Consider the following 24,570-nt stretch of genomic DNA (forward strand, 5'->3'; position numbering starts at 1 on the left):
AATATGAAACTGGTGTCTGGATCAGAAAAGACATTCAGAGCCACTAATTCTGTCAGCAGCACAAACGGGACTTGGGGAGCGCAGCTAAATAAGGCCAAGAGAACTCATGCATATTAAATATTCCTACCTGCTGAAACTTCCTTGGCATGCAGTGAGCACTTCAGGGGCTGACTGCAAGGGGAGATGCAGCACACGCCTGCCACAGTGAGACAGTAGAGAAAATGTGGGGAATGTGTCTGTCTATCCTGCAGATGTGTGTCCCATGGCTGTGTGTCCTATGGCTGTGTGTCCCATGGCTGTGTGTCCCATGGCTGTGTGTCCTGCAGATGTGTGTCTTATGGCTGTGTGTCCTATGGCTGTGTGTCCCATGGCACTAATGATGCCAGGGTGGCTCCCAGGGCATCACTCAATGCCACCTGTGCAGTTCCACACCACAACATGGGGTTGGTTAAGTGGCTGCAGAGCCCTTTTTGCTTTTCTCTGCTCGTATTTTCAGCTGACTCTGCATCTGGGATGTCTGCGAGGTCCCTGGAGAGTTTGTGCTCTGGTTTGGAGCGCAGACACAAACAGATGAGGCCAAAATACAGCTGAACTTGCCATCACCAGCACACACAGCACCTGGGCAGGGGCTGTGAGTCCCAGAGGCACATACATCTCTGCATAACTCAAGCTCGGAATGATCCTCCCTAAAAGTTCAAGAATGATCACAAAAACAGGGGAAGTTCTGCTGCAGAACTCCTGATCTAATTAGAAAAAAATCTGTTTCACCTTAGGGAACGAGGCAGGTTTCATCAGACAAATGGCTTGCTGAATGCAGGGAGTGCTAAAACACTAGTATTTTAAAAATGGTAGTCCTGAAGCAACACAGATAATTATGCATAAGAAAATATGTGTTGAAAATGTGTGAGTTAATGAAACAGAACTCTTGATATGTAGCCTTACAAAGACTTGCAAATTATTGTTCTTTCTTTTATAATTAGTTTTTAGATTACCTGGGAACAAAAGCAGCAAGGACAACACTCGAGAGTGACAGAGATACTTAAAAGATTTGGGTTTTTTGGGGGCTGCAGAAATCCTGAAGCTGTGTAAATGCACCCACCTTCAGCTGGAACACAAGGCTGCATCAGACATGGAACCCATGTCCTGCTGGGTCAGAGGGACCAGTGGTGCCTTGCAGCTCCACTGACATTCTCCACCCCAGCTAAAGAGCAAAGCTACTAATTCAAGCTAAAGGAAACTACACCAGATCTCAAACAAGTTTAAAGGTGGACAAGCTCTCCAGTTCACATCCAAGCTACACCTCAGTCACTGCTCTTCCAGCACTCAGTTCAAACCTGGCTACCTGTTGCCTTTCCTATCAGCTAGAGACTGGGCTCTATGAAGTGGCATAAATTCATTGACTTCTTCAAACCCTCCACTAGCCAAGACTTTGGAATTTATTTTCTTTCTGGAAATGGACCAAATTTTTTCTTGTTTCCAGCACTGTTCATTCCTACTGTAAATTTCTGCTCCAGTGTTTGGGTCATTGCTTTGTGCATGGTGTATTTATAAAGGCTTTGTAAAGGGTTAGTAAATGAACAACTGATGGTTCAAGAAATCATCAGTCCATTGCTGCTGAGGCTGAAGGATCTAAAGGTCATTTACAGACACAACTTAAAATGTTCTTCATCATCTTCTACTATTCTCCTAATGAAGATTTTTATATCATTCAGTATTCCTGTCTATAAGGTCTCATAACATACTTATCAGTTATTCTCTCCATAAAATACATCTTCTTGTAACCTTTAGAGTATGAATATGCTTATTTATATATGGATGCCACTATTCAAGGTTCCTGTGAGGAACAGCAAAGGCTGGAAATCCTGTGGTATGTGCAAGGCAGATTCATCCCATCATCTTTGGCAAGGCAAGAATTCAATTTGCTGAATTCACTGTGACTGGTAGGTTCAGTTCATTTTTAAGGGGCACGGGGTTTGTTAGGATGGAGGACAAATTCTGCTTCATCTAATGTTTTTGACTGCGAGTGTCTGATCACAGACATCACAGCGGCTCCATCAAAAGTCTTAACTTTTTTATTATTGACTAGACTGTTATAATAACCTGGCACTGCTGAAACAATATCAACAACACTGAGATGACACACACTTTATCTCAAATATTTCTTCTCCAAAACAACCTCTCTTCATATTTTCCTAGGCACAACAAACAAAATAATTGTTCTTGTTCACGGAGTATAAAATAATTTTTCTTCAGATCTCCTTTTACCCAGGGGAAATCTCTTTTTCCACCCAACTAAAGAGGTAATCTATTTTCTTTATCTTTCCACCCCAGCCCAGAAGCTGTGTCAACATGGCTAACTGGATACCTGATAAAGCTGACAGAATGTGCATCTCTGGCGGCGCAGTTCGGGCTGTGGTGTCACTGGAAGTGACCCATGCGCTCCGCTGACATTACAGCATCCCTGGGAAGGGCTATTACCACGCCAGGAGATGGGCTAAGGCTGATAGCAATCCATGAAACAGCCTTTCACAACCACTCCAGCAGACAGCTAGAGCGCAGATGCAGAAAATGTTTGAAATTTTGCAGGGCTATCATGCAAGGGGCAACCTATTCTTTTAGCAATTTGTGGGACTGGATCTGCTGTGCAATTACATTGTGCAATAGAGGAGCTGGGATTTATATCAAAACATAGCAATCAATTACACTGTGAGCATTCTGCAGGTAGAGCATTTTATGAACTAGGATAGCAAGAGGCACCATCACGTTTGAGTGTAATTAATCTTAATTAATTCCCTGATATTTAATATTAGCCTATCTGTGTATTTAAAAACCTATCTGACACACCCCCATCATACTGCCTGAACATCTCCCGGTGAATTAAAGTGAAAAATGACTATAGCAATTATTGCATGTTTAGATGCAGTAATGATTCTTAAATTAGTAATTTCCCAAGACATGCTAATGTAGTGACTGGCTTCTCATGGTTTTGGGTGGTTCAGTCTACACATAAATTTGCATGGATTTAACAAGCAGTGTGAAGTTGCACCATTTTAAACAAATGACTCTGTGTCTGAAAAAGACATCAGTTTATCTCCACTTTCATGTAATCACAGAACTGTTTAGGTTGGAAAAGCCCTCTCAGATCAAGTCCAACTGTTTCCCCAGCACTGCCAAGCCCATCACTCAACCATGTCCCCAAGTACCACATCTACAGGGCTTTTAAATCTCTCCAGGGATGGTAACTTCACCACTGCCCCGGGCAGCCTGTGCCAGGGCTGGACAGCCCTTTTGGTGAAGAAGTTTTTCCTGACATCCAACCTCAATCTCTCCTGGCACAACTTGAGGCCATTTCCTCTTGTTCTGTCACTTGTTACTTGGGAGAAGAGACCAACCCTCATGTGGCTACAACCTCCTTCCAGGGAGTCATAAGCCAGGTCTCCCCTGAGCCTCCTTTTCTCCAGGCTGATCCCCCCACAGCTCCTTCAGCTGCTCCTCATCAAACTCACTCTCTCCACCCTTCTCCAGCTCCACCACCCTTCCCTGGACATGCTCAATGTTCTTCTTGTGGTGAGGGGCCCAAAACTAACCCCAGATTTGAGGAGTGGCCTCACCAGTGCCCAGCACAGGGGGACAATCACTGCCCTGGTCCTGCTGGCCACACTGCTGCTGATACAGGCCAGGTGCCATTGGCCTTCCTGGCCACCTGGGCACACGCTGGCTCACGTTCAGCTGCCACCAACCAGCACTTTGGCTGATCTAGCGTGTCCCTTCTTGAACCCAGCAATTCTGCTTTGAGCTTGTGAGCCCAGCTGAAGGTCAGGATGTTTGATGCTCACGTGGTAGGAAGCTCTTTCCTCCCTGTCCATCGGGCGTGTCACGTACATCCTGCCAGACACAGGGTCAATGTTGAAGACCTCCATGGGCGGCTGGTCGGCTCCCACTCCAGTGATGCTGTATCTGATATGGATCTCCTTGTCCTTATCGGAACGGATCTGGAGGAAATAACAGAGACAAGAATCCATAAGTTCTGGACAAAAGCCATATGGATGTTTAAGCAGCTTTAAAAGATCTGAGCCTGAAGGCTGCAGAGATGTAATACCACTGTCAGTCCTGACAAGGGAGCTGAATGCCAAAGATTTGGTGAAAAGCCATGAAAAGTACATTCCACATAGTTTCAGCTATTTTGCTCCTTTTTAATTCATGAGAAATCATTGAAATTGTGACTTTTCAACTGAGATGTGGAAGAGCCTAAAATGCACAAAACCCACTGTTTACATATTAATGAAACCCTGGTCTCCTTAAAGTGTCCAAATTTTTAAGCCATACCCAGAGTCTCTCAGCCATTAATCATTTCTGAAAATGCTGTCTGCAAGCTCTCCCATTGTATTCTCAGTCCTGGTGACTGTGCACACAAATACTCCCATGAAATTCAAAGAATGAGGCTGTTTGCTCCTCTTTGTCCAAACCTGCTGGCTTGACAAGGCCAGGCTGGGAATGCCCAGTGGGATGTTACCATTTCATGTGATTATTTGTTGAGGAAAAGCACATTTTGGACACTGTTTCTGAAAGCCCTTCCCTCCTGCACCTTAGAACAACACTGCAAGCCGAGTACAGCACAGCAAGTTCCATGAACCTTGGATACAGAGCTGAGGAAAAAAAGAAGGGAGGTTAATATGTTGTCCTAGCAACCCTGACTATCTCTTTAAACACAAATTTAATTTTCTGATCAAATGCTGAAAGAAGTTCTTGCAACAGCATGACTATTCCTGAAAGAAAGTGCAAGGTACAAATAAATTACCACCCCCTGCACCATCACAAAGTGTCTTGGCACTGTAAAAAGCGATGTGCATAAATTTTTCCCTAACAGGTCTATGAGTACAACGAAGTGGTGGGAAGATAATAGAGCCCTCGTAGCTGAATGCACGTTGGCATCTCTGCTACAGCAGCTGCACCCTTGGAGGGGCCTGAGTGAACTCAGGGGGATCCTGTGTCCCCCACACAGCCTGGATTTGGGGAGAGAAGGTCATTTCCCAAGGGAAGAGGAGGCTTTGCTTGTCAAGCAAAGGAATTGAGATGGGGCTGTGGGCTGCTGCACACTCCTCCCATATGTGACCCTCTGCTATTCCTTCCTCTCCTGACACAGGAGGCTGACAAGACGCTGAACGTGTCGGTGCAGGGCAATATCAGATCCCTGGCTCCCAGAATCTCCTTTGATACCTTTGTCCAGATCATTACCAAGTTTGTACACTGTTTTCTTTGTACTTCACCCACCAAACTGCCTGCTCCTGCTAATGGCTAATCATGTCAGTTATTACAGACACTGCCAGGATTGACCTACGTCGCTGGAGCTGCAGGTCAGGAAATAGACACAGTTCCATTTGTCTTCTCTCCAAAGGATTCACTGCTTGTTACACTGTTAGTACTGAGGAAAACTGACTGGGCTTAGTCACTTAAAAGAGGGCCTGGGGACACTGAAAGTGCCCTCATGCTGCACAGGAGGATTTGTCCAGGTTTATTTGCCCAGGTGGGGCTAGCAGGTATTTGGTAGAAAGATCCAAGTAGACAAGCCATGAATCCAACTTTCATTAGCAAATCTGTGGGTGAGGAAGGGTATAGGAAAATCAAGCACTGCTTGCACAACTGTGGTTTCAGTGACAGCATTGTCACCAGTTTGACAGCTGAAGATCACAGTCTCGATTTTCAGAAGGTCAGCTCTGCCCTGCCAGAGGGAAGGGCTGGAAATGGAGCTGGTGGCAATGTCTGTGCACATGCACAGCTCACACCAGGGAGTTCAAGCTCCAACCCGCTCCATCCACATCTGGAGCCAGCTTAAGGTAAGTGAGAACAGGAAGACACAGCTGGACCTCCAGCTTTGAGCCAGGGTGGAGTTCCCACCTTACAAATTAAAAAGGGTAATGTGGGGGACACAGCTGTATGTCTTCATCAGTGTATGTGTGCACAGCTCCAAACAAACTGCAATGTAAATTTACCCTTAAAAAAGGTGGAAAAAACCCAAAACAACCCAACAAAGGTATTTTGCACTTCTACTCAGCCCCAGCCTGGTTCAGCTATGGCTGTGCTTGAGCACAAATGCCAAAGAGCCAAGCAGACACTCCAGGGAACCAAAATGGGAGCAGTTTTAACCCAAATCACAGAAGGGAAGAGCCTGTTAGTGGACATTTTTCTGCTCTATTTCCTGTTGCATATAGTACCCAGATCCCATTGTGATAGAAGCATTAGAAATGCATAGAGAGAGAGAGAAACAGGGAAAAGGAGCCTGGATTTAAATATTCAGTGCTAAAGGCACTATATTTTATTTTTGGGAAACGCAGATAAACAGAAGCTCTCGAAGAAAGCTATGTACAGTTTAATAAAGTGCACGCTATAGGATGTCCTTGCAGCACTTTTATTAGCATTAATAGGGTCTAAGCTGTCTGTATGTAAATCATTGCAGATCTAGGAGATGAAATATATCATAAGACCCACAGCCAATTATACCCAGAGAAATCCATGAGCTAATTATACTGCATTGAGCAAAACAAAGATGGGAGAAATATACTGCAAATATTCAGCAAAGACTCGTAATTTGCTGTTAATTGCAATCATAGCACAAGGGTTTGCCTGCTACCTATACTTAAATCCATTTCCAGAAAAAATACAAGGGTGTGAAGTGTTCAGAAGAAAAACAATGTAAGAAGCAGCACTTGTCACATAAAGTTGCAAAGACCATTGACAATGAAGCATAGTACATTTTACTACCAAGGAGATATTTATCACACACATGCTTTTTATATTGGAGCATATAATTTTAGCACTCTTAATGAGATTAAAAATTTTTTAAAAAAAGATTTTTTCAGTAATCCTTTAACATTTTGACCAAGGGTTTCATTTGCCTAATTCCCAGGGTGCAATTTATTAAATCTTGTTGAGAAGTTAAGAACATTATCTGAACACAATGCAAGGTTTACTTCTTTTGTTGAAACTGTTCCCGGAGCAGTTTACCATAATAATAATAATAATAATAATAATAATAATAATAATAGTAATAAAGCCCTCTCTATTCCCAAGGAGCTCACTAAATCAGGAGTAAAAATTACAGGTTGGGGGAATTTACTGGTTCAGAAGGGTGTTACTTTTTCCTTCATTTAGTCTGGGAAGTATGAAGATGGTAACAGATCCATATGATAATCTTCTGACTGGAGAACATACACATGAATTTTCCTTTCATTAATCTCTCCTTTTATAATGCAGTCAAGAGGTATGCAGGGCTCTGGGTTATAGAACAGATGGCAGAGGGATGGTTTTCCTTAGCTGCATTTATACATTTTTTACTCGGAGAACCCTTGGAGCTTTGAGCTTCTCCGGTGCCTGGCATGATACAACTCTGCATATGATGATGTGAGCAGGATGAATGATGATGGCTGATGACTGTCATAAAAGGAATTTGCTTGCAAAGCAGCTTTTATGCTCTAAAAAGCCCCTCCGGGATGGAGCTTGGAGTGGATTGATACACCGGTGAGGGAAAATGTCCCAGATCAAAAGGCAATTTATGTTGGAAGATGCAGTCCCTTGTTCCTATCCTACCTCAGGAACACAGGTAGCATTTTCCATGCAGGAACCCTCACCAACTCTGACAGATACAAATGGGCCATCTGGAAACTGTGGGATCAGCCACCAAAGCCCCAGAGGGAGCCTGCAGCAGAGCCAGGCACCTCTCTGGAGTTGCCATCCCTCTGCTTGGCTGCGGCCAGCAAGGACAGGGTGGCCTTGCAGCCCAGCAGTGACTGGTTGGAGCTCACATCATTGAGGCATCACCCAAAACACTGCAATGTTTGCAACTCAGAACCAGAACATCTGGACTCCGACTCAGCCCTTGTTTCTACAAAGCAATCCCAGAAACAGGAGAAATGGTGCAATTTCACAAGATGGGGATTTTCTACTGCAGGTTCTGATCTAATAACAAAAATGTTTGAAAATGAATGTTGCAACTCTTGAGACAACACAGAGCTAAACCCTTCCAAGCTGGCCTCTCCTCAGCGTCACATCTAGAGAGAAAAGCAGTGTTTGCATCCTGATTTTACAGATAACATCTTAGGGGTTGTGCATCTCCGTCAGGATTTACTGGGTAGCTAAACCATTCCCACAAACTTTACTGGTGAAGAGAATTTCAAGCGGTGAGCTCCTCTAAGGTACCAGATTTTATCACTGTTTTTCTTCTGTTGATCCACACCCTTGTGCCCTCAGCACTGCCCTTCCTTGCTGCAGGGGTTTGAATTCACAAGCCCTCCTCCCTTGTCCTGGCAGTGACAGAAACCACCAGAGATCCCTGCAATGCCAGGAGCAGGGGTGGTACAGAGTATGCAAAGCTATGTGGTCAGCAGATTGGAGGGCACCAGTGAGACCATGAATTATACAGCTTTTGGAGCACGACACTGCCAGGAAAAAAAGTGTTCCAATGGAGACTGTTTAGAGATCAGTAAAGAAAATGCCTGGAGGCCCAGGAAATGGGGTGTGTAAGGAAAAGCTGAATGAACAAGGACATCTGAGCTTATAGAAGAGATGTGACTGTAACAACAGTACTCCTGTACCTAATAAACTCTATTTAGAGAATTTAATAAGGTGCTGTGGTCTGGGTTCTGCCCACCCCTGCACTGTGCCTGGAAATGTATCTGGAGAAAGCAAAGCAGGACATTTATCCTCTGTTACATTTTCCTTCCACAGAATGAACCAGAAAATAAATTTCCTTTGAAGTTCTTTGTCTTGCTCTACAACATATGGAGTCAAAAGTGCCCTCCAAAAAACACTTAGTTTACCAAATCTCCCACAGAATAGTATGCAACATTTGCACTAACATGACCTGGGGATACTTAGACTTGATTTTTTTGTTTTATAAAACCCATTATAATTATTAATGAACACATAAAATAATGTAAATGATAAGCAGTAAGTGTCTTTTATTATTAAGCTCTTAGCTATTTTGCCCATTAAGAAAACCAAATTAAAATAATTGAAGATTATAATCTGTCATGCATTCAAAATGCTCCATAGAAATTCAGATAGGCAAACATATTCAAAGACTTTAAAAGAGCACACTTAAGAGTCAGTCTAAGCATTCCAGGATTGGCTCATTAATTTTAGTGGAAATATTTTAATTCAACTACTCTTACTGTTTATTGAAATCTTTGCTAAGGACTTATTTATTTTTAACTGAATTTGCAATATGTTTAGGACTCATTTGTATAAAAGTTCTTAACTCTTATTTCACAGTTGTTTTAGAAGCCAGTAAAGAGACACATCTCTAGCCCTGTATTTCCAAACAAATTACTGCATGTTGCTGAAAGAATCACATATGGTTTCAATAAAAAGATGCAAAAGTCAAGCAGAGAAAAAATAAGACAGATTTGGAGACCTAACCAGGTGAAAGTAACATTTAACTTCTGTCTCCTTTTATCATGCACTTGCCAATGACCCCAAGCTATGTCCTCGAAGGAAATGAATAAAACCCAAAAACTCAAAAGATCCTCTAAAACACTTCTGTCTTCAGAGGAAACCCTCTCTTCTGTGCCTTGCAAAGAGGATGCTTCAACATGGCAGGGGTGGTTTGTAGGAACCCAGCATTTTCACTAACTCCAGCCCTGGGTTTAGCAGCAGCTTGCCCTTAAGTGTTCATCCACCCCTGGACAAAATGACCATTGAGTGAGCCAAGTGTCCATGGTGGTGGCATTTACAAACAAGGTAAAGCAGGGAAAGACCTCTACTGGCAAAGAAAGAAGGGATGGAATTGCACTTTTTTACTTGGGGTTTTCTTTCCTTCCTCAACTGGGACTGGTTTCATCTCACACATGATTTTCTAAAAACTTTGTTTCTGGTTTCAGATAAAAAGAAGAGAAGCAAGTCTTTCAAGGGTGAAATCCATCCTCCTGAAGGCTTAAGTATACATCACATTTCCTGGAAGAAGTGGTTTTCTCTTTCCATCAAGAGAAAGAGAGAAACAAGGACTACACCTAGACTAGAGACCACATTTTCACATGGTTAAGATTCACTGTTAAGAGCTTAAGTTTCTTCCTCTTCTTTAAAATACAAATCCAAAGCCAAACTACAAAACGTTCCCTTTGCCCCAATGGCTGGATCTCTCCCATGTCAGGTTAAATCTTCCAGCTGTAATCTGTGCAAAGTGATTTCTAATGTTATTTATTTTGATGAGAAGATAAAGTCCAAGTAGTGCTCCAGAGAGATTCAAGCTGTCATTTAAGCCATTAATGTAACTGATGATGCAGCCTGAGTTAAAGAAACAAGTCTATGAGATATCTGAACCCAAAAGAGAAGAACCTCTCCTGTGTGCCTGGATTGTTCTGTGGTACCTGCAGAGGAGCCCAATCCCATCCAGCCCTTCCCTTCCCATCCAGCTCTCCTGCTCCTTACCAGGAGGATTTGCTTCCTCTGCACGCACCCTGCAAGTGCTTGGCTAAGGTGCTGCACCAAATGTTCAGCTGCTGACAGCTCCCAGTCTTTCACAGGTCATTTGGCTTCCACACGGCTCTCTCTGTCCAAGGGCTCCTCTCCAACCCTGCTGCTCCCTTCAGGCCAATTACATCCACATGGACACACTCCTCTGGAGCCTTCCCTATGCCCATGGGTAGCTTTGATAGTTTTCACTCCTCTCGCTTCCAAGTTTTTTTTAATTGTTTACCAGGATTTTCCTCCTCTACCTGGATGAAAATGTAACACTGAGCAGATGGAGAACAGCATATCAATCAGGCTCAATAAGGAGCTGGTAATGCAGTGGGAGAGAATTTCTGCCTGAAACTCTGGCCAGTAACTGTGTGTGACCCCACGCATAAGTATAGGATGAAATTGAACTTGTCAGACCCACAGTCTAATTCAAAACTACCATTATTCTGCTTGGGATAAAAGTGAAATAACAATGCTTTTTCCTAGAAAACCAAATTCTGTACATGATGAGATGACACACTACAAGCACAGAGTACCTGGTGTGCAGCAGTGCATCCAGGCCAAGGATTTGCTGCAGCTTAACTCTACTTTCCTACCTGCTGAAACAGCAAAGAATTTATGTTTTAGCTTGACTTATCCTGACACAAAAAGACTGAAGTCTGCAGGGCTCAGGGGGCTGATCTGCTCTGTGTAACTCTGCAGCTGGTCAAAGTTTCTGAGTGGTGACTTGGGACTGCCAGAAGCTCATGTCAGGTCTCTGTCTTTACCAGTGAAAAACTCAGTAAACTGTAATTTGTTGCATGGTTTTTGTGATTAAATAATTAAGTAATTATTTATCTCTCCCACTCACTATTATAAGGGTCAAGAAGCCAAGGTCCCCATATCAGGAACTGGCCAATGTTATTGGAACTTCCACATCTAACAGTAATTGATATGGCACAGTCATTTCTAAAGTAAGACTTCTTTCTTCTTTCAAAGAAAGGCCTTTCTTTGGGCTTTTTGGAGCCTGAGAACTCCACTGTGGAAGTGCTTCAGACTGTAGCAAGGAAAGAGAGAGGGAGGAGAGCAGCTCTGATGAGAAAAGAAGATTACAGAACACCTCCACGTGACCAACATCTTATCACTGCAAGAACCTTGACAGCAGAAGCAACAAAACTAATTTTTACTACTCTTTCCCTTATCTCTCTTGCAAGAGAGCAGATTCTTCACTGCAGTGACTGAAGGCATCCCAGTGGAGCTGATGTGCTGCTATCAGGTGAATTTTGGCCCTGAAGAACTGAGGCTGGTTCCTACTGCGCAAGATGCAAGGGGCTGATAGTGCCTGGCTGGGATTTGAACCAGATGCACAAACTCTCCTCTGCTGTAGAGGATGCTCCATGACAAAAGGTGAGAGGAAATACATCTGAGAGTTCAAAACACACTGTTCTTGTTCCTCTGACAGAGGAGTTGTGATAGGCAAGAGAAGATCATCCTTCATAATCTATTTGAGAAGGGCTACCCACTGTTTCTTTGCAGAGGGCACCATCCTGCAGCACCTTCTTGCAGCTGACCCCACTGCTGCCTGTGATGGCTATGCCTAAATGAAGACAAAGTCAAGAAAAACAAATCATGGCAGTGGGAATTTGTCCTCATTTCTTTTTGAAGTGTATCTCTCCTGAAACCTTATGTCATTACATCATGTCTACAAAGCAAGCATGGAAAAGAGAATCCAGCACCTTTCCGGGTAAAACTGAGCAGGAAACTCGAGTGCTCAGTGCAGAAGATAAATAAGGGTAGCAAATATTGACCTACACAGGAGTAACCTGATCACTGTAACTAATGATTGAGGCCCTCAGCTGATATAAATCAGTGTAGACTCAGTAGCTTCAAACAGAGGCACGATAATTTATTTCAGCTGAAGATCCAGCACATGGCATTTAAAAATTTAGCTGCACAGCAGAAGAACAAGTGAAGAATGATCTTCACTCGACCCACAGCAATTTACCATAAGCTGCATTCCTCTTGGTAGGACAGTGAGCTTGGACACAGGGAACAAGCATTCAGGGGAGAGCAAACACACTGGTGTCCTCAGGAAGGTTCTCCCAGACTCAAGGGATAGAATTGGTTTTAGTGTGTGTGACCTTTGCATTTGCAGGGAGCTCTGGCTTTCCCAGAGTCGTGCACTGAACTCCCAATGGCATGATGCCTACAGATATCCCTGATCATGGAGAAGTGGTGCTGTGGCATGATTGTGAGTGCTGCTCTCAGCATAAAATAAAGCTTCTGGACCTGCCTGCAAATAGCTAACAATGGGAAACAACAATAAAACCCTTCAGTGTGTCTATTTTGGAGAACAAAATCTGCTGAGGCTTGTATTTGAGACACTACTTTGGGATGCTTGCAGAGCAGGTTTTAAAGCTCTGCAGCTCTCAAAGTCTCTCTAAAAAGTTTAATTATAGGAAAAGCAAACCTATTTGTTTGGTATGTAGGATAGATTACATGGCACAGCATACATAGAAGTTGTTTCAATGGTCAGTAAAAGGAAACACCCATGTGAGGAGGCAGGGAATGAAGTTCTCTCTGTGCACCATGGGAGCAATGCTAAAAGACATCAGTGCAGGTCTAGATTTGATCCTGAAGGATCCTGTCCAACCTGAGATATTCTATGATTCTATGATTTACTGACTAGTGAACAAAGACAGCGTGAGATGTCTTTGTTCCTAGGACTCATTCTCTTTTGTTACACAGACAAAATATTGAATCCTCCTGGATAAGTCTTCCCTGATGGCCAAATTCTGCCCATGGATGCACACATGTTATACTGTGACACAAAATAACTTACAGATGTAGGTTAGATATAAAAGGAAAGAAAAATAACTCAAAAAAGCGAACTTTATTTTTTGACATTACTATATATACAATAGTTAAAATGGCAGTGGATTGGAGGGTGAAACTGCCACCTCTCCAACCACACTGGTTAAACTATTTATTAAATCTCTTGAATCACAAAGAAGAATGTAAAACAATTATTATTTACATAAACATGTGTGAGAAAACTTAGTTAAAATATATAAATATCAGAAAGTATAAGAACTTTTAGAAAAACTCTAAAACTCTCAAAAGAACAAGGCAACACCCACATATGTTTCCTTCCACAACAGCTATGCTGGCCTCTCCAGAGATGTATTTTTCCTTCGATAAACTTGCAGAGCAAGACACCACAGGAGCTCTGTTGTCAGGAATGCCCAGTAAGGTGACAGCAAACAGGCTGAGATCAGGCTGGCTCACCCATCCTGCACAGCTGGATCCAGCCTGTGCCCACGTACACATCTGGCGTGCAGGCACCCAGCTGCATGCAGGACACAGCAGCTGCAGGACACACTGCCAGGCTCATGCCAGCACCTCCTCTCCCAGCCATCCCATCACCCTCCTGCAGCCTTCCCATCACCTTCCTGCAGCCCCTGCCTACGCTCAGGGTCCTCCAGCAGCTGCAGCTCCTGCACCAACACCCTGAGTTCCAAGGGTACCTTTCCCTCTGGTGTGGGTGTCCTCAACTCAAACATCCATCACTTGTGCAGGTGTGCCTCGTGCATCAGGGATGGGAGATTGCCTTCGAGGAAATTTCAAACCTGGCTGAACTCTGCTCATTTGGAACGAATTCACAGGGATGGATTTTTGGCAAGTTTTTCTCTTTCATTAACTCTGTTTCTGTGTGGGTTTGATCTGAGACCCCTGCTTGCTTTGACTTGAATTCATGTTAGACTTATTCATGTGACTTATTGATGTGCTTCCCATCCACACACTTCTAATGCAAGAGGCAGACAGGCCAGCTTGAGGACATGGCGCCAGAGATTTAAAAAAAAAATAAAAGCAGTAATTTCTGACACATTTCAGAGCCTTTTTATATCTCACTTCCATTTATGGCACATTCTAGTTCTGGATTTAACTCTCCAAAGCAAGTAACAGTCCTCCAAGATCGCAAACACAAGCTTCTCACCCTCCAAAGACCCCAACAACAACAACTGCATTCAAGTCATCAACGATTTTAGAGTCCAGACTGGTCTGGGCTGCCTATTCTTAACTCCCCTTTTAACTGCAGATACTCTGATAGACATACAGAATTTCTTGTTTAATTTTTTTTTTTCTGCAGTATTATTAATTGATAATTTAGTTTTTGATCTGGTGAATTACATGCATTATATGAATTCACCATCAGTGAAATGACAAGTTTAGAGCAGAATAGTTTAGGTAAGCAGATTGTCAGTGCTTATGGCTGTAAGACATAATTATGTACAGCCAACTGTGTAACGCGCTTGAAAAAATTATAAGCCTAGGCACAGAAATTAAAATTATTTCAAGATGAAGTTGTACAAATACAGCTGCAAAAAGCTCCAAAATTCCGTTAATTTATGCCAGCTACAGTGGGTAGTGCAGGGGGGATCCAGCCCCCACCTCCCTGCCAAAGGAGGTTTAACACCCAGTGAATAAAGGGCTGGGTGTTTAAACAGAAGACTATTTCAGCTATTCTTTATATGCTCATAAACTTGTGGGCATCAGCTGGTAACTTGGTATGATGACTCCTCAGTGTGTCAGGGCAAACATTAAACACTAAATTACCATATGTCAGCTTAGGGTGGTTAATAATTCTACTGCATCTTGGACAACTTGAAGGTTTTCCTGAAATTGCTGTCAAATCGAATCTTTCCTTCGATCAATAAAGGAGCACAAGGAAATACACCATTTGTGGTGTCGAAAGGAATAGATTGGCAAAATACTGTAAATGCAGCTGGCAGGGACAACAAACTGCATGCTCTTAGCTAGAGATGCCCAACAACCACGTCAATACTTCCAATGAGGGGACCCACGTGAGGAAATGGCAGTGTCTGTTCATCACATACCTATTGCTCTGTTCTGTTTGCCACCAGAGCTCCCCTGACCCAGTGCTACCTGTGGATCTAACAGGCAGCAGGTAATTACGGGAGCAATATTTGTTCTACACCGCTGGGTCCATCAATTGCAGCCAGAGGAATGAAATAGAGAACGACTGTGAGCATGGAGAACCCGTCTGACCTGCTGCTTGTTTTCCGAGCTGTGTAATAGAGATATTTCTGGCAATACCGAGGATCAGGACCAGCTGGGAACAGCCAAATCATGTAGGAAATGCAGAAATCTGCACACTGGGCTTATTTAGAGGGGTACTACCCACCCCAGATCGTGCTGCTTCTGCCACTTTTACTCTCAGTCAAGCACCAACTACAACAAACACATGCTACTCCAGCAAGTAAAACAGATTGAAAGAGATGTTGTTTCCTCTGTGCATTTGACAGCATCAATGACACATTTCAAGATACTCAACACTGGGAAATCAGGATCAGATCTCCAGTTCAACTGTGGTTCCACCTGAAACCTAAATCAAATTATTCCTAGGGTTTCCTGCACATCTTACCATGGACATATCTGGCCATGGGCTCCTGTCGTGCAGCTACAGGATGCTGCAGCCTCTATGTGAGCCCTGGAAAAGATTATTCCTTAACATCAACTGACAGAAAAGGTGTTACACTGCAGATGGCTTTGCTGAGCAGCACCCAGCCTGCTCCTCGCTCCCATGAGCTGCCCTCCAGGAACAGGGCTGGGAAACCCTGCTCCAGTTTCTTTTTTTTTTTGAAGCACTAATGAAATCTGAGCTCTTACAACATCTCAGTGTTTTCTCCTGCTCTTTGATCTCTTCACTGCATTCACTGTCATGTCAGATTTTATAGTTCAGTTGTGAGTCACAAATATGTTCTCTGGTCTTACAGATCCATCCCATTCAGCACACACACCTTCCCAAAGCCTTGTTGGAGCCTGGTGACAGCAGGAGTGAACCTGAAACACAGTAGTTATTGTCCCCAGCAACCTTTAAAACCATCAGCAGTGAGTAAGCAGAACCCATTTCTTATAGCACATTTTCTGAGCATTTTGATTTTTGGTAATTCAGGTCACTCCATCCAATACCCCGTTGCTGATAGATTTAGTTGTAGCAGTTGTTCTCAGGCTGCAGGGCCCTGAGAAAGTGATGGGAAAGTTGCTGGTTGCTGGTAGCAGGAAATTGCCTTCATAATACTTTCAATTTAAAAAAGTTGGTAATGACGCAGGGAATAGGACCTGTGGGAACCAGGAAGGTTGAAAATAATCCACCAGCAAAAGAATTGTGAACTGCTGACTTTGGGCATTTAATTGGGATGGAATTACAGGTCATCTCCCTCCATCAGTCCTGGAGGTATGCTGGAGGCATGCTGCAAAGGTGATACTAAAAAGGAGCAGATTATTATTATTTCTTACAGTATCTTTTCTTTTTGTTTATTTGTTTTTTTTTGTATCAGAGGAAATTGAAAGAAAACATTCTGCCACATACCCAAACTGTGCAGCTGCTTTATAATCCCTGCCTTGCTCTCTGAGCTGGTGTAAACCAGCACAGCTTCTCTAAGTTCAGCTTTGCACCCATTTCCAGGGGCTGCCAGGCTGACCCAGTATTTCTGTGGTGATTAGAGTGGGATATCGCTTCATGTTTATTTCTAGGGAAGCTCAAAGTTGGCTCTTGTGACTTTGAGGAGCTGGATGTATGTGGGGAAATGATGTTTCTTCAAATTCTAAATCTTCAGGACTTTTTCTTTTTCTTTCTTTTTAATAAGAAGCAGGAGGAAGATTTCCTGACCCTCTGAACCATCCCTGGGTTTGAATACACGACATGGCATGCCTGTAAACACAAGAAGAAAGCTCTTGTGTGAAACTTCTTAAACTGCAGAGGATGACGGACAGCAAATGGGATGCAAGCCAAGGAACATGACAATTAGCACAGAGAAAGTTTTCAGGGTTTATTCCATCAGTCAGCACTTAAGGAAGCTTTGAAGGGGAAAAAGCATCCTTTTTATATTAATCCACTACTTCTGCACTTTCCCCCTATTCCATGGATTTAGTGCTTAGCTGCTAAATATCTATATGCAGAGCTTTATTAAGAGGAGTTGGTTTACTTTTTGAAAGATTCCACATCCATTAGTTCATGGAGAGAAAAGAGGCAAAATCATTTCTCCCACTGCAATACCCAGAGTTTAAATGATGATTTACTCTTCCCCAGCTTTTAGTACTTAAAGATGCGGATGAGAAAAGAGCTAGCATTTCTTGCAATGGAATTTCTGGCCATCACCTTACTAAAGAGTTGGTTTTGCTACTGATGTAAAAGTAATTCAGTAAAAGCAAAGGGAAAATCCCCCCTTTTCTCCCCCTTTTCTATCTTAGCAGACTTCACATCTGAAGAGGCACCTTACTGTTCCAAGATAAAATATTTTCTTTTTTCTTTAAAAAGAAAAAGTTCTCTCAAGCAAGAACTTGGGCAACAGCAGGGGACAATGCTATGCCAGTATTAATTAGCAAATTCTAAATGAATCCTAGTTTGTGCTTAGCAGGGAATGGTTGAAAACGATGTGAACTTTCAAAATATTGTGTTGAGCATACAAGTTACAGATTACTTTTTATATATTTTTTAATGAGCCTAACAAAGAGTTGCTTTGGAAGGGCATCTTATTCATTTCCTCCATGGCCCTGTTCCCAGGCATTTGTGCTCTTGCCCATCTCTTTACCCAGAGGTTGACAGTAACTCTTAGCTCATCCCTTTTGGTTCAAGGCCACGACTGGGGGATGGCATTTTGCCCCTAATTAAGAGGTGGTGTGTGGGGCTGTCCCCTCTGTGACCTGAATCACTGGGCAGGGGGTGCACAGTGACATGGAACACCCGTCACCTCCGTGCCTCCTGGATCCCGAGTCCCCAGGACTCCAAAATGTGTCTCCCTCACTGAGGAGTGCTGCTCCAGCACCTCTGTGCCAGGGCTCTCCACCACAGCACAGGAGGCAGGACTGGGCAGTGGCTACATCTGGCAGCACTGATGGACTCTAATCTAAATTTCAGGATTATTCAGGTTGTGACTAAGCTGGGGCACCTGCCAGTGCAAGGCTCATCAATTCTCTTTGATTTGGAAAACTTTGCATCTGCGTCAGGACTTCAATTCCAGTGCAGAGGTCTGTGGCTGTTTTTCCTCTCCTTCCCTTCAATATTGAGTTTAAAAGAATCAGGAGCTGAGAAAAGAGACAGATGCACTGGTCTGGGGTAAGCAGCCATGGGAGGCTGTGAGTATTCATTCAGGTAGCTACAAGGAGAAAAAGATGCCCTTGGCAAGCTGAGAAACGTGAGTTCCCAAGTCTCCTTGTGCTTTCCCTTACCCTGGCAAACAGAACTGAGTGCACAGAAGAGCTGGGGGCTATTGCAACATAAAGAGCAACTGCAACATCCACTGGGATCCAGAACATTCAGAGCTATTTTAATCAAATTACTATCGATTAGGGACAAACTAGAGTCTACTGAAGTTAATGGACACATTTCCATCGACTTCAAAGGGCTCTGAAACAGCCTGTAACCGAAAACAAGCAAGTACCAAAATGAGAAAATGCATTTGAGTCTCACCCTAATTGCATGAGATGAAAGAACTGTTTCAGCTGGAACTTTTTGAAATTATTCTGCCTGAGACAAGTGTCAAATACCTCAAATGGTCAAAAATTCAGCAAAGCTACTAGAAATAAGGAGAGTCTGACAGCAGCAAGCGTGGCCAGCTGAGGGTACCAGAGACACACAGACAGATGTATCAGCTCTACTGACAGTTCTGGAAGACCTTCACTAACTTACATAGGAAAAAAATCTCAGAAATTCTGTGCATGTTTAGATATAGACACTAATTTAGTTTTAGTTTCCACTGGAATTTATTTTCTCTAAGAAGGAAGAAGTTTTTTCTTCTTTTTCCCTGGAAACGTTAGTGTTTAATTCCATGCTACAAATGTATAATTTGTCCTTTTGTCTTCACAGGACCTCATCATCTTCTCTGAGGGATGAATATGAAATCATGACACAAGCAATTTGTTTAAACTAGCCTCTTTTACTGCCTAGAACATTTCGTTGTCTTTAAAGCTATGTATTTATGTGACAGCCAGACATCCATTAAAACACACAAACCTTAAGGCCTATGAGGTACAAAAGGGATTTCTTCTTTTAAATTTTGTAAGGGAGAAAACCAGGCCTGAATACTGGAGGGTCATAACTTTACTGACCTTCATAACATTCAGTTCTTCCCAGAGCTGCTGTAATTAAGTGTTGAGTGAGTGGATGAAATAAGGGGTTTATTTTTTTCTATTTAAGAAGCTAAATTGAGATGGCATTTTAAATAACTTGTAAGGACCAGCAGCACCATATTGTTGTCAATTCCAGCACTATCCTTCTCCAGCTTTTATTCATTCAACAGTCTTAGAAAACAAACAGATAAATCCCACCTGAGGTTGTTTGTGCCATGCTGGGATGGCAGCGGAAGCTGCAGTGGCTTTCTTGACTGCATGGTCCTTGAGAAAATTTGGGGTAGTATTAAAAGAAGATTTTGGGATTAAATGCTCCATCCTGCCTAATTCTTTCCTCCATCAACTCTAAAGGGGATGTTTTTCTCAAAGTGTATCAGAATAAGTATCAGCATCTGCATATACAGAGATATAAAGAGATTTATTTAGATATGTATGTGTATATTATATATATATATACATATATATATATATATATATATATATATATATATGGATGGATGACAATTCCAGCAGCACTGTTACCAACGAGAGAAGAGCACAAACATCCAACAAATATCCGGATACCAGAGGCCTGATTGACAGCTCTTTGGTAGAAAACCACACAGAAGACTGTTCACTGAAGGCCCAGTCCCAAGGCTTTCCAGACAAACCCTTCACCCTGTGGGAGAGAACAGGTGCAGAGAGCAGCAGGAGCTGATGGGAGCTCTTCTTCCAGCCATGCTGCAATGTCAAACCACAATGTTCAACCAGGGGAGATGTTGTTCAACCTTCCCTTCGTGTTGCCCCCAACCACGTGTCACCTCAGTGGTCACCTCAAGTGTGTGACTGGAGCATGGGCTGAAGAGCTGCAACCTCCACATCACTTCAGATACCCAGCTGGGATTGAAAGATATGGTTCAAGCCCCTCTTAATGTCCTATTATCTGTGGATCACTGGCAGGGTTGATTATAACAGTTTGACACGGCTCCAGAGGAGCTGTTACAGTCTATTGTGTCAATAGGTACCTAGGGAGTCTTTAATCTGCAGATACGTGTGTAAAAACAGCAGACTAAAAACACAGCTATTTTTTTTTTCTTTAAAAGTTGTTATTGCTAAAGCAGTAAAAAGAAGCAAAAGTAATGCTCATTGTAGAAATAAAAGCCCTGTCATTTTTCCCATGACAAGAGCACAAAAGAATCTGAAACCCAAGATTTTTCCCCTTTCAGCTGTAATATAAAAATGATCCAAAATGTTTACGCCAGGAGACAATTTGGAATGACTTGTTTTCCTGCTGAGCTATAATCTTGGTCAGCGGGAATGCTACTGATGTGACTCAAAATGTATTGCTGCTCTAGTGTGAAGGAAAGAAGGGGTGAACTGTCATAATTATTAAATTAGCAGAAACGGGTTTTTGTGTATATGATGTGTGAAAGCATGACAGTAAACATGGGGGGAAATTGTTTGTTTTCCTCAGAAACTGGTAGCTGGATTTGATTAAGGAAAGTGTAGTCCCACATTAGGTTCTCATGAGGTTCCTGGATACTGCAGAGACAGGCGAGGTGTGCAGGCACACAGATACTGGCATGGTACACAGAATATACAATTATCACTTATGAAGTCATAGGCTCCTGCTTTTAACAAGCAGATTCTTTCAAAACACTGATTTGCCTAGTGAGGTCTGTGAGATGCCACATACCCAGAGCACAGAGCAATTCAAATTTGTTTTCCTAGAAAATGCTGTTAAAAATGGTTCACTTAATAAAGAATTCTGTTTACAAGCAAGAAGTTAGAAGATGCCTTGGAAACGTCTGATTGCTCATTCTTTAAGCAGCATCTTTTTGCAGATACAATATAATTTTCAAAAAAAGGGTATGAGGTACATAAACATCCAGGATCTCTCATGAGAACATTACTGATTTTCAGTCCTATTTCCATTTAGTCCAACAAAGAAACACATCCACTGGAAGTTTTGCAAGAGAATATAAACACTTGTGATGCTAGCAATTAAATCCTTCCTTGTACAAGGGTCTTGATGTTTTTTTCTAATGACAGTCACGACAGAAGAGCACCATTATCTTATGAGAATTTTAATAAAAAAATATTGAATGCAGAACTTCCCTTGTGTGACTTGGCACACTACAGTCCCCAGGTCTTTAGGGGGAAAAGGCTGCATTGCAAAGCCCAAACAATAGAAAAATATTTGACAGTATGTTTCAAAACATTATTTAAATAGAGACTTCTGTTCAAGTTATTAATGCCTTTAATATGGATTCTCATCCCCTCTTTTTATTACTTTCTGTGTCTTTCTGGTTATTTAAAGGGTTGTGAAAAGAGCTGGTCAGCACTTCAGAGCTCCCACTGCTCGTCAGCGACAGATGCTGACCATAAAGTTAAAGCCAACAGAAAAAGAGAAGCCCAGTGCAGATTTCTTTTTCCTCCTCTCAGGGGAGGGAAGGCAAACACATCCATCCTTCCCTATCCTGCTCCTCCCAGCTTCCTACCAGAGAGCAACCCTGGAGCCAGAACCGAGCTTGATGGCTTATTTTAACTAAGCATGTGGGGGAATGAACTCTTTATTAATCACTATCTGACCTGGAGCAGAACTGCTGCCCCATGAGGGAGTGCTAAGAGAAGCCCAGCAGAACATCCTGCATCCTCAGAAGAATCTGCAGGTGCTTGGGCAGCAAGCCCCCTCCTCTGGCACCACGCTGTCCTTTCCTCGGGGCAACAGCTGGCTGTGACAGCCTGTGTGTTTGATGGTCTGGATATCACACACATGGGAAAAGGGTCACGCTTTCCAGATCATCTGGTGCAGTAATGGGAGGAGACAGCTCCCCAGCAGCACGAGCCAGAACATCTCTGCGCTCTGACATCGCGGCAGGGCAGCGGGGCAGGCAAAGGCACAGCAGCCATCTCCCGTGTCCTGCAACATCTGGTCATCTCCATCAGACCAGGGGTGGTGTCAGATCGTGCCAAAAGCATCTGGGCTCCTTGTTTGCTTCATCTCCCACACCTTCAATCTGAACTAATTCAAAGCACAGATCAGCTGGTGAATTTTTAGTGATCATGAAAGCTGGCAGCATTAAAAAAGCACAGCAGAACAGGACAGATACAAACCAAAGGCAAAAACTTGAGTCCTATCTTCTAATACACCTACTAGTGTAGTCCCAGGCTCTCCCAGTAACAGTTTCTTATTCTGACATGCTGAATGTTTATGTAGCATTTTCCACATTAATGGCACAGCAAGGAAATAAAGAGCCAGACAATTCATACTCGTGAGTAAATGATGTACAGAAGGAGAGAAAAAACCCTAATCCATTTGGAGTCTGAAATCAGATCTCCAGGGATGCTTTAGATTATTGCCCTACAGGATGCCCAGAGTTTGTAGCCAACTTAATGGCTTTCCTAATATCAAGATGCTCCTAATGAATAACAGGGCTGGATGAAAAAAACTTTTTATAAAGTCACTTACAACTGGATTAAGTGTATCAAGATGTTTTCTTTGATATTGTCTTGTCAGTTCATATCAAGTGACTCTTCCATGCTTTCATGTCAGGTAATTCCCAAGAAATTCATGGCTACAATCTAAAATAAATGTGTGACTTTCAAATCAGCAAGAGTTGAATGATAGGAATTTTAAATTGCTGGGATAAAACTGCTAGCTACTTCATAACACTCATGCTGCTTCCAGATTTAATACCTGCCTTTTCAAACACTATCAATTCACTTAATATGTCAGTGGGGAATAACATTACTTTATTTTATTTTCCTTTATAAGGATCATGAACCATTTTCTCTTACAGAAATGTACCAATTACCCACATGCCAATTGTCCCAGCCACACTCTGATCTTGCAGCGTGGACATTCAGCTCAGGTGCACACAGAGTTTTCTGATGCTACAAAAGAACCACTGTGGGCTAAATTCCGGACTGATGTAAGCAGGCACGTTTCTGCTGACATCAATGGAACTGCACTCCCCAGCGCAGGTTCTGAGTTTTGCCCTCTGCCCTAAGAATCTGACAAATGCCGATGGAAGTCAGAAAGAAACCTTTCATGTGAAAAAATCCTAATTTAAGAAATTAGCAGAGCAAAGCCATGGAAAGAGAGGATAGAAATAAGACACCACATTGTTCCATTTGTGCTGGGATAGGCAAATTGTGTCTTAACTCTGGCAGCTGGGACATTTGAGGATGGGGAATTTCCACTGGGGCACGGCCAGAGGTGCTTGTACCGCTCCCTGCCCTCGCAGGACTGCTCAGTACAAGGAGCACAACAGGAAAAAAGGGAGCCAGAGTTCAGGAAAGGCTGGATCCAAGGAAACACTGAGGGATCAGGTGTATAGGGGCAGAGCTTGGCCACTCAGTGTGGCACAGGGGCTGCAGTGTCTGCAGGGCACAGCGAGCAGCACCAGTGCTGGAGGCCATGTGGCTGTGCCTGCCCTGGCTAATTGGTCCTGCTGAGGGTTTGGGGGGTGTTTGCCAGGGCACAGCGCCAGGCAAATGGAGCCGTGTGGCTGCTGGAGCAGGGCTGGAGCTCTGCAGGGCACTGGCCTGGGCTGGCCAGGCTGTCCTGGCTGCTCACAGTACCACGGCTGCCTCACCTGTGCTGATGTATCTCCAGCTGTGCTGCAGCGAGCTCTGCCTCCTGCGAGGGTTCAACAGGCTCTGATCAGATAAAGGAGCTTCATTATTCCAAAGCTGCATCCACTGACCACATCCCAGAGCTACCAGCTTGCTCTACACCTTTTGCAAGCTCCCCTGGAGGAGGTAGGGCATGGCTCTTTGATCCAGGCAGAGCTGGCAATGCTGGGAGTTCTGCAGCAGGTCCCTGCCAATTTATTTCTGGTAATGGATTGTCCCACTGTTTCAGCATTGTTTACACTGATTTATTCAGAGTATATCTGCACATATATTATACATGCAGCTCTCACCAATGCTGGGTAGACCTTATTCTGCACTGATTGGGATGTGCTGGGAGATATGCCAAACACTGTTAGCACAGAGTAT

The 24,570-nt window shown here is 43.2% G+C and overlaps 1 protein-coding gene across 1 annotated transcript in view; it reads right to left on the bottom strand.

Annotated features, from left to right (window-relative positions):
- The window catches only part of CDH4 (cadherin 4), a 417,701-nt gene that overhangs the window by 91,579 nt on the left and 301,552 nt on the right, over window positions 1-24,570 (bottom strand). Inside the window, exon 5 of the mRNA XM_053993112.1 lies at window positions 3,837-3,992. Coding sequence (XP_053849087.1) covers window positions 3,837-3,992 — 156 coding nt within the window. The remainder of the gene's footprint in view (window positions 1-3,836; window positions 3,993-24,570) is intronic.

The sequence above is a fragment of the Vidua macroura genome, chromosome 17 (genome assembly GCF_024509145.1).
Source record: "Vidua macroura isolate BioBank_ID:100142 chromosome 17, ASM2450914v1, whole genome shotgun sequence".
NCBI classification, from domain to species: domain Eukaryota; kingdom Metazoa; phylum Chordata; class Aves; order Passeriformes; family Viduidae; genus Vidua; species Vidua macroura.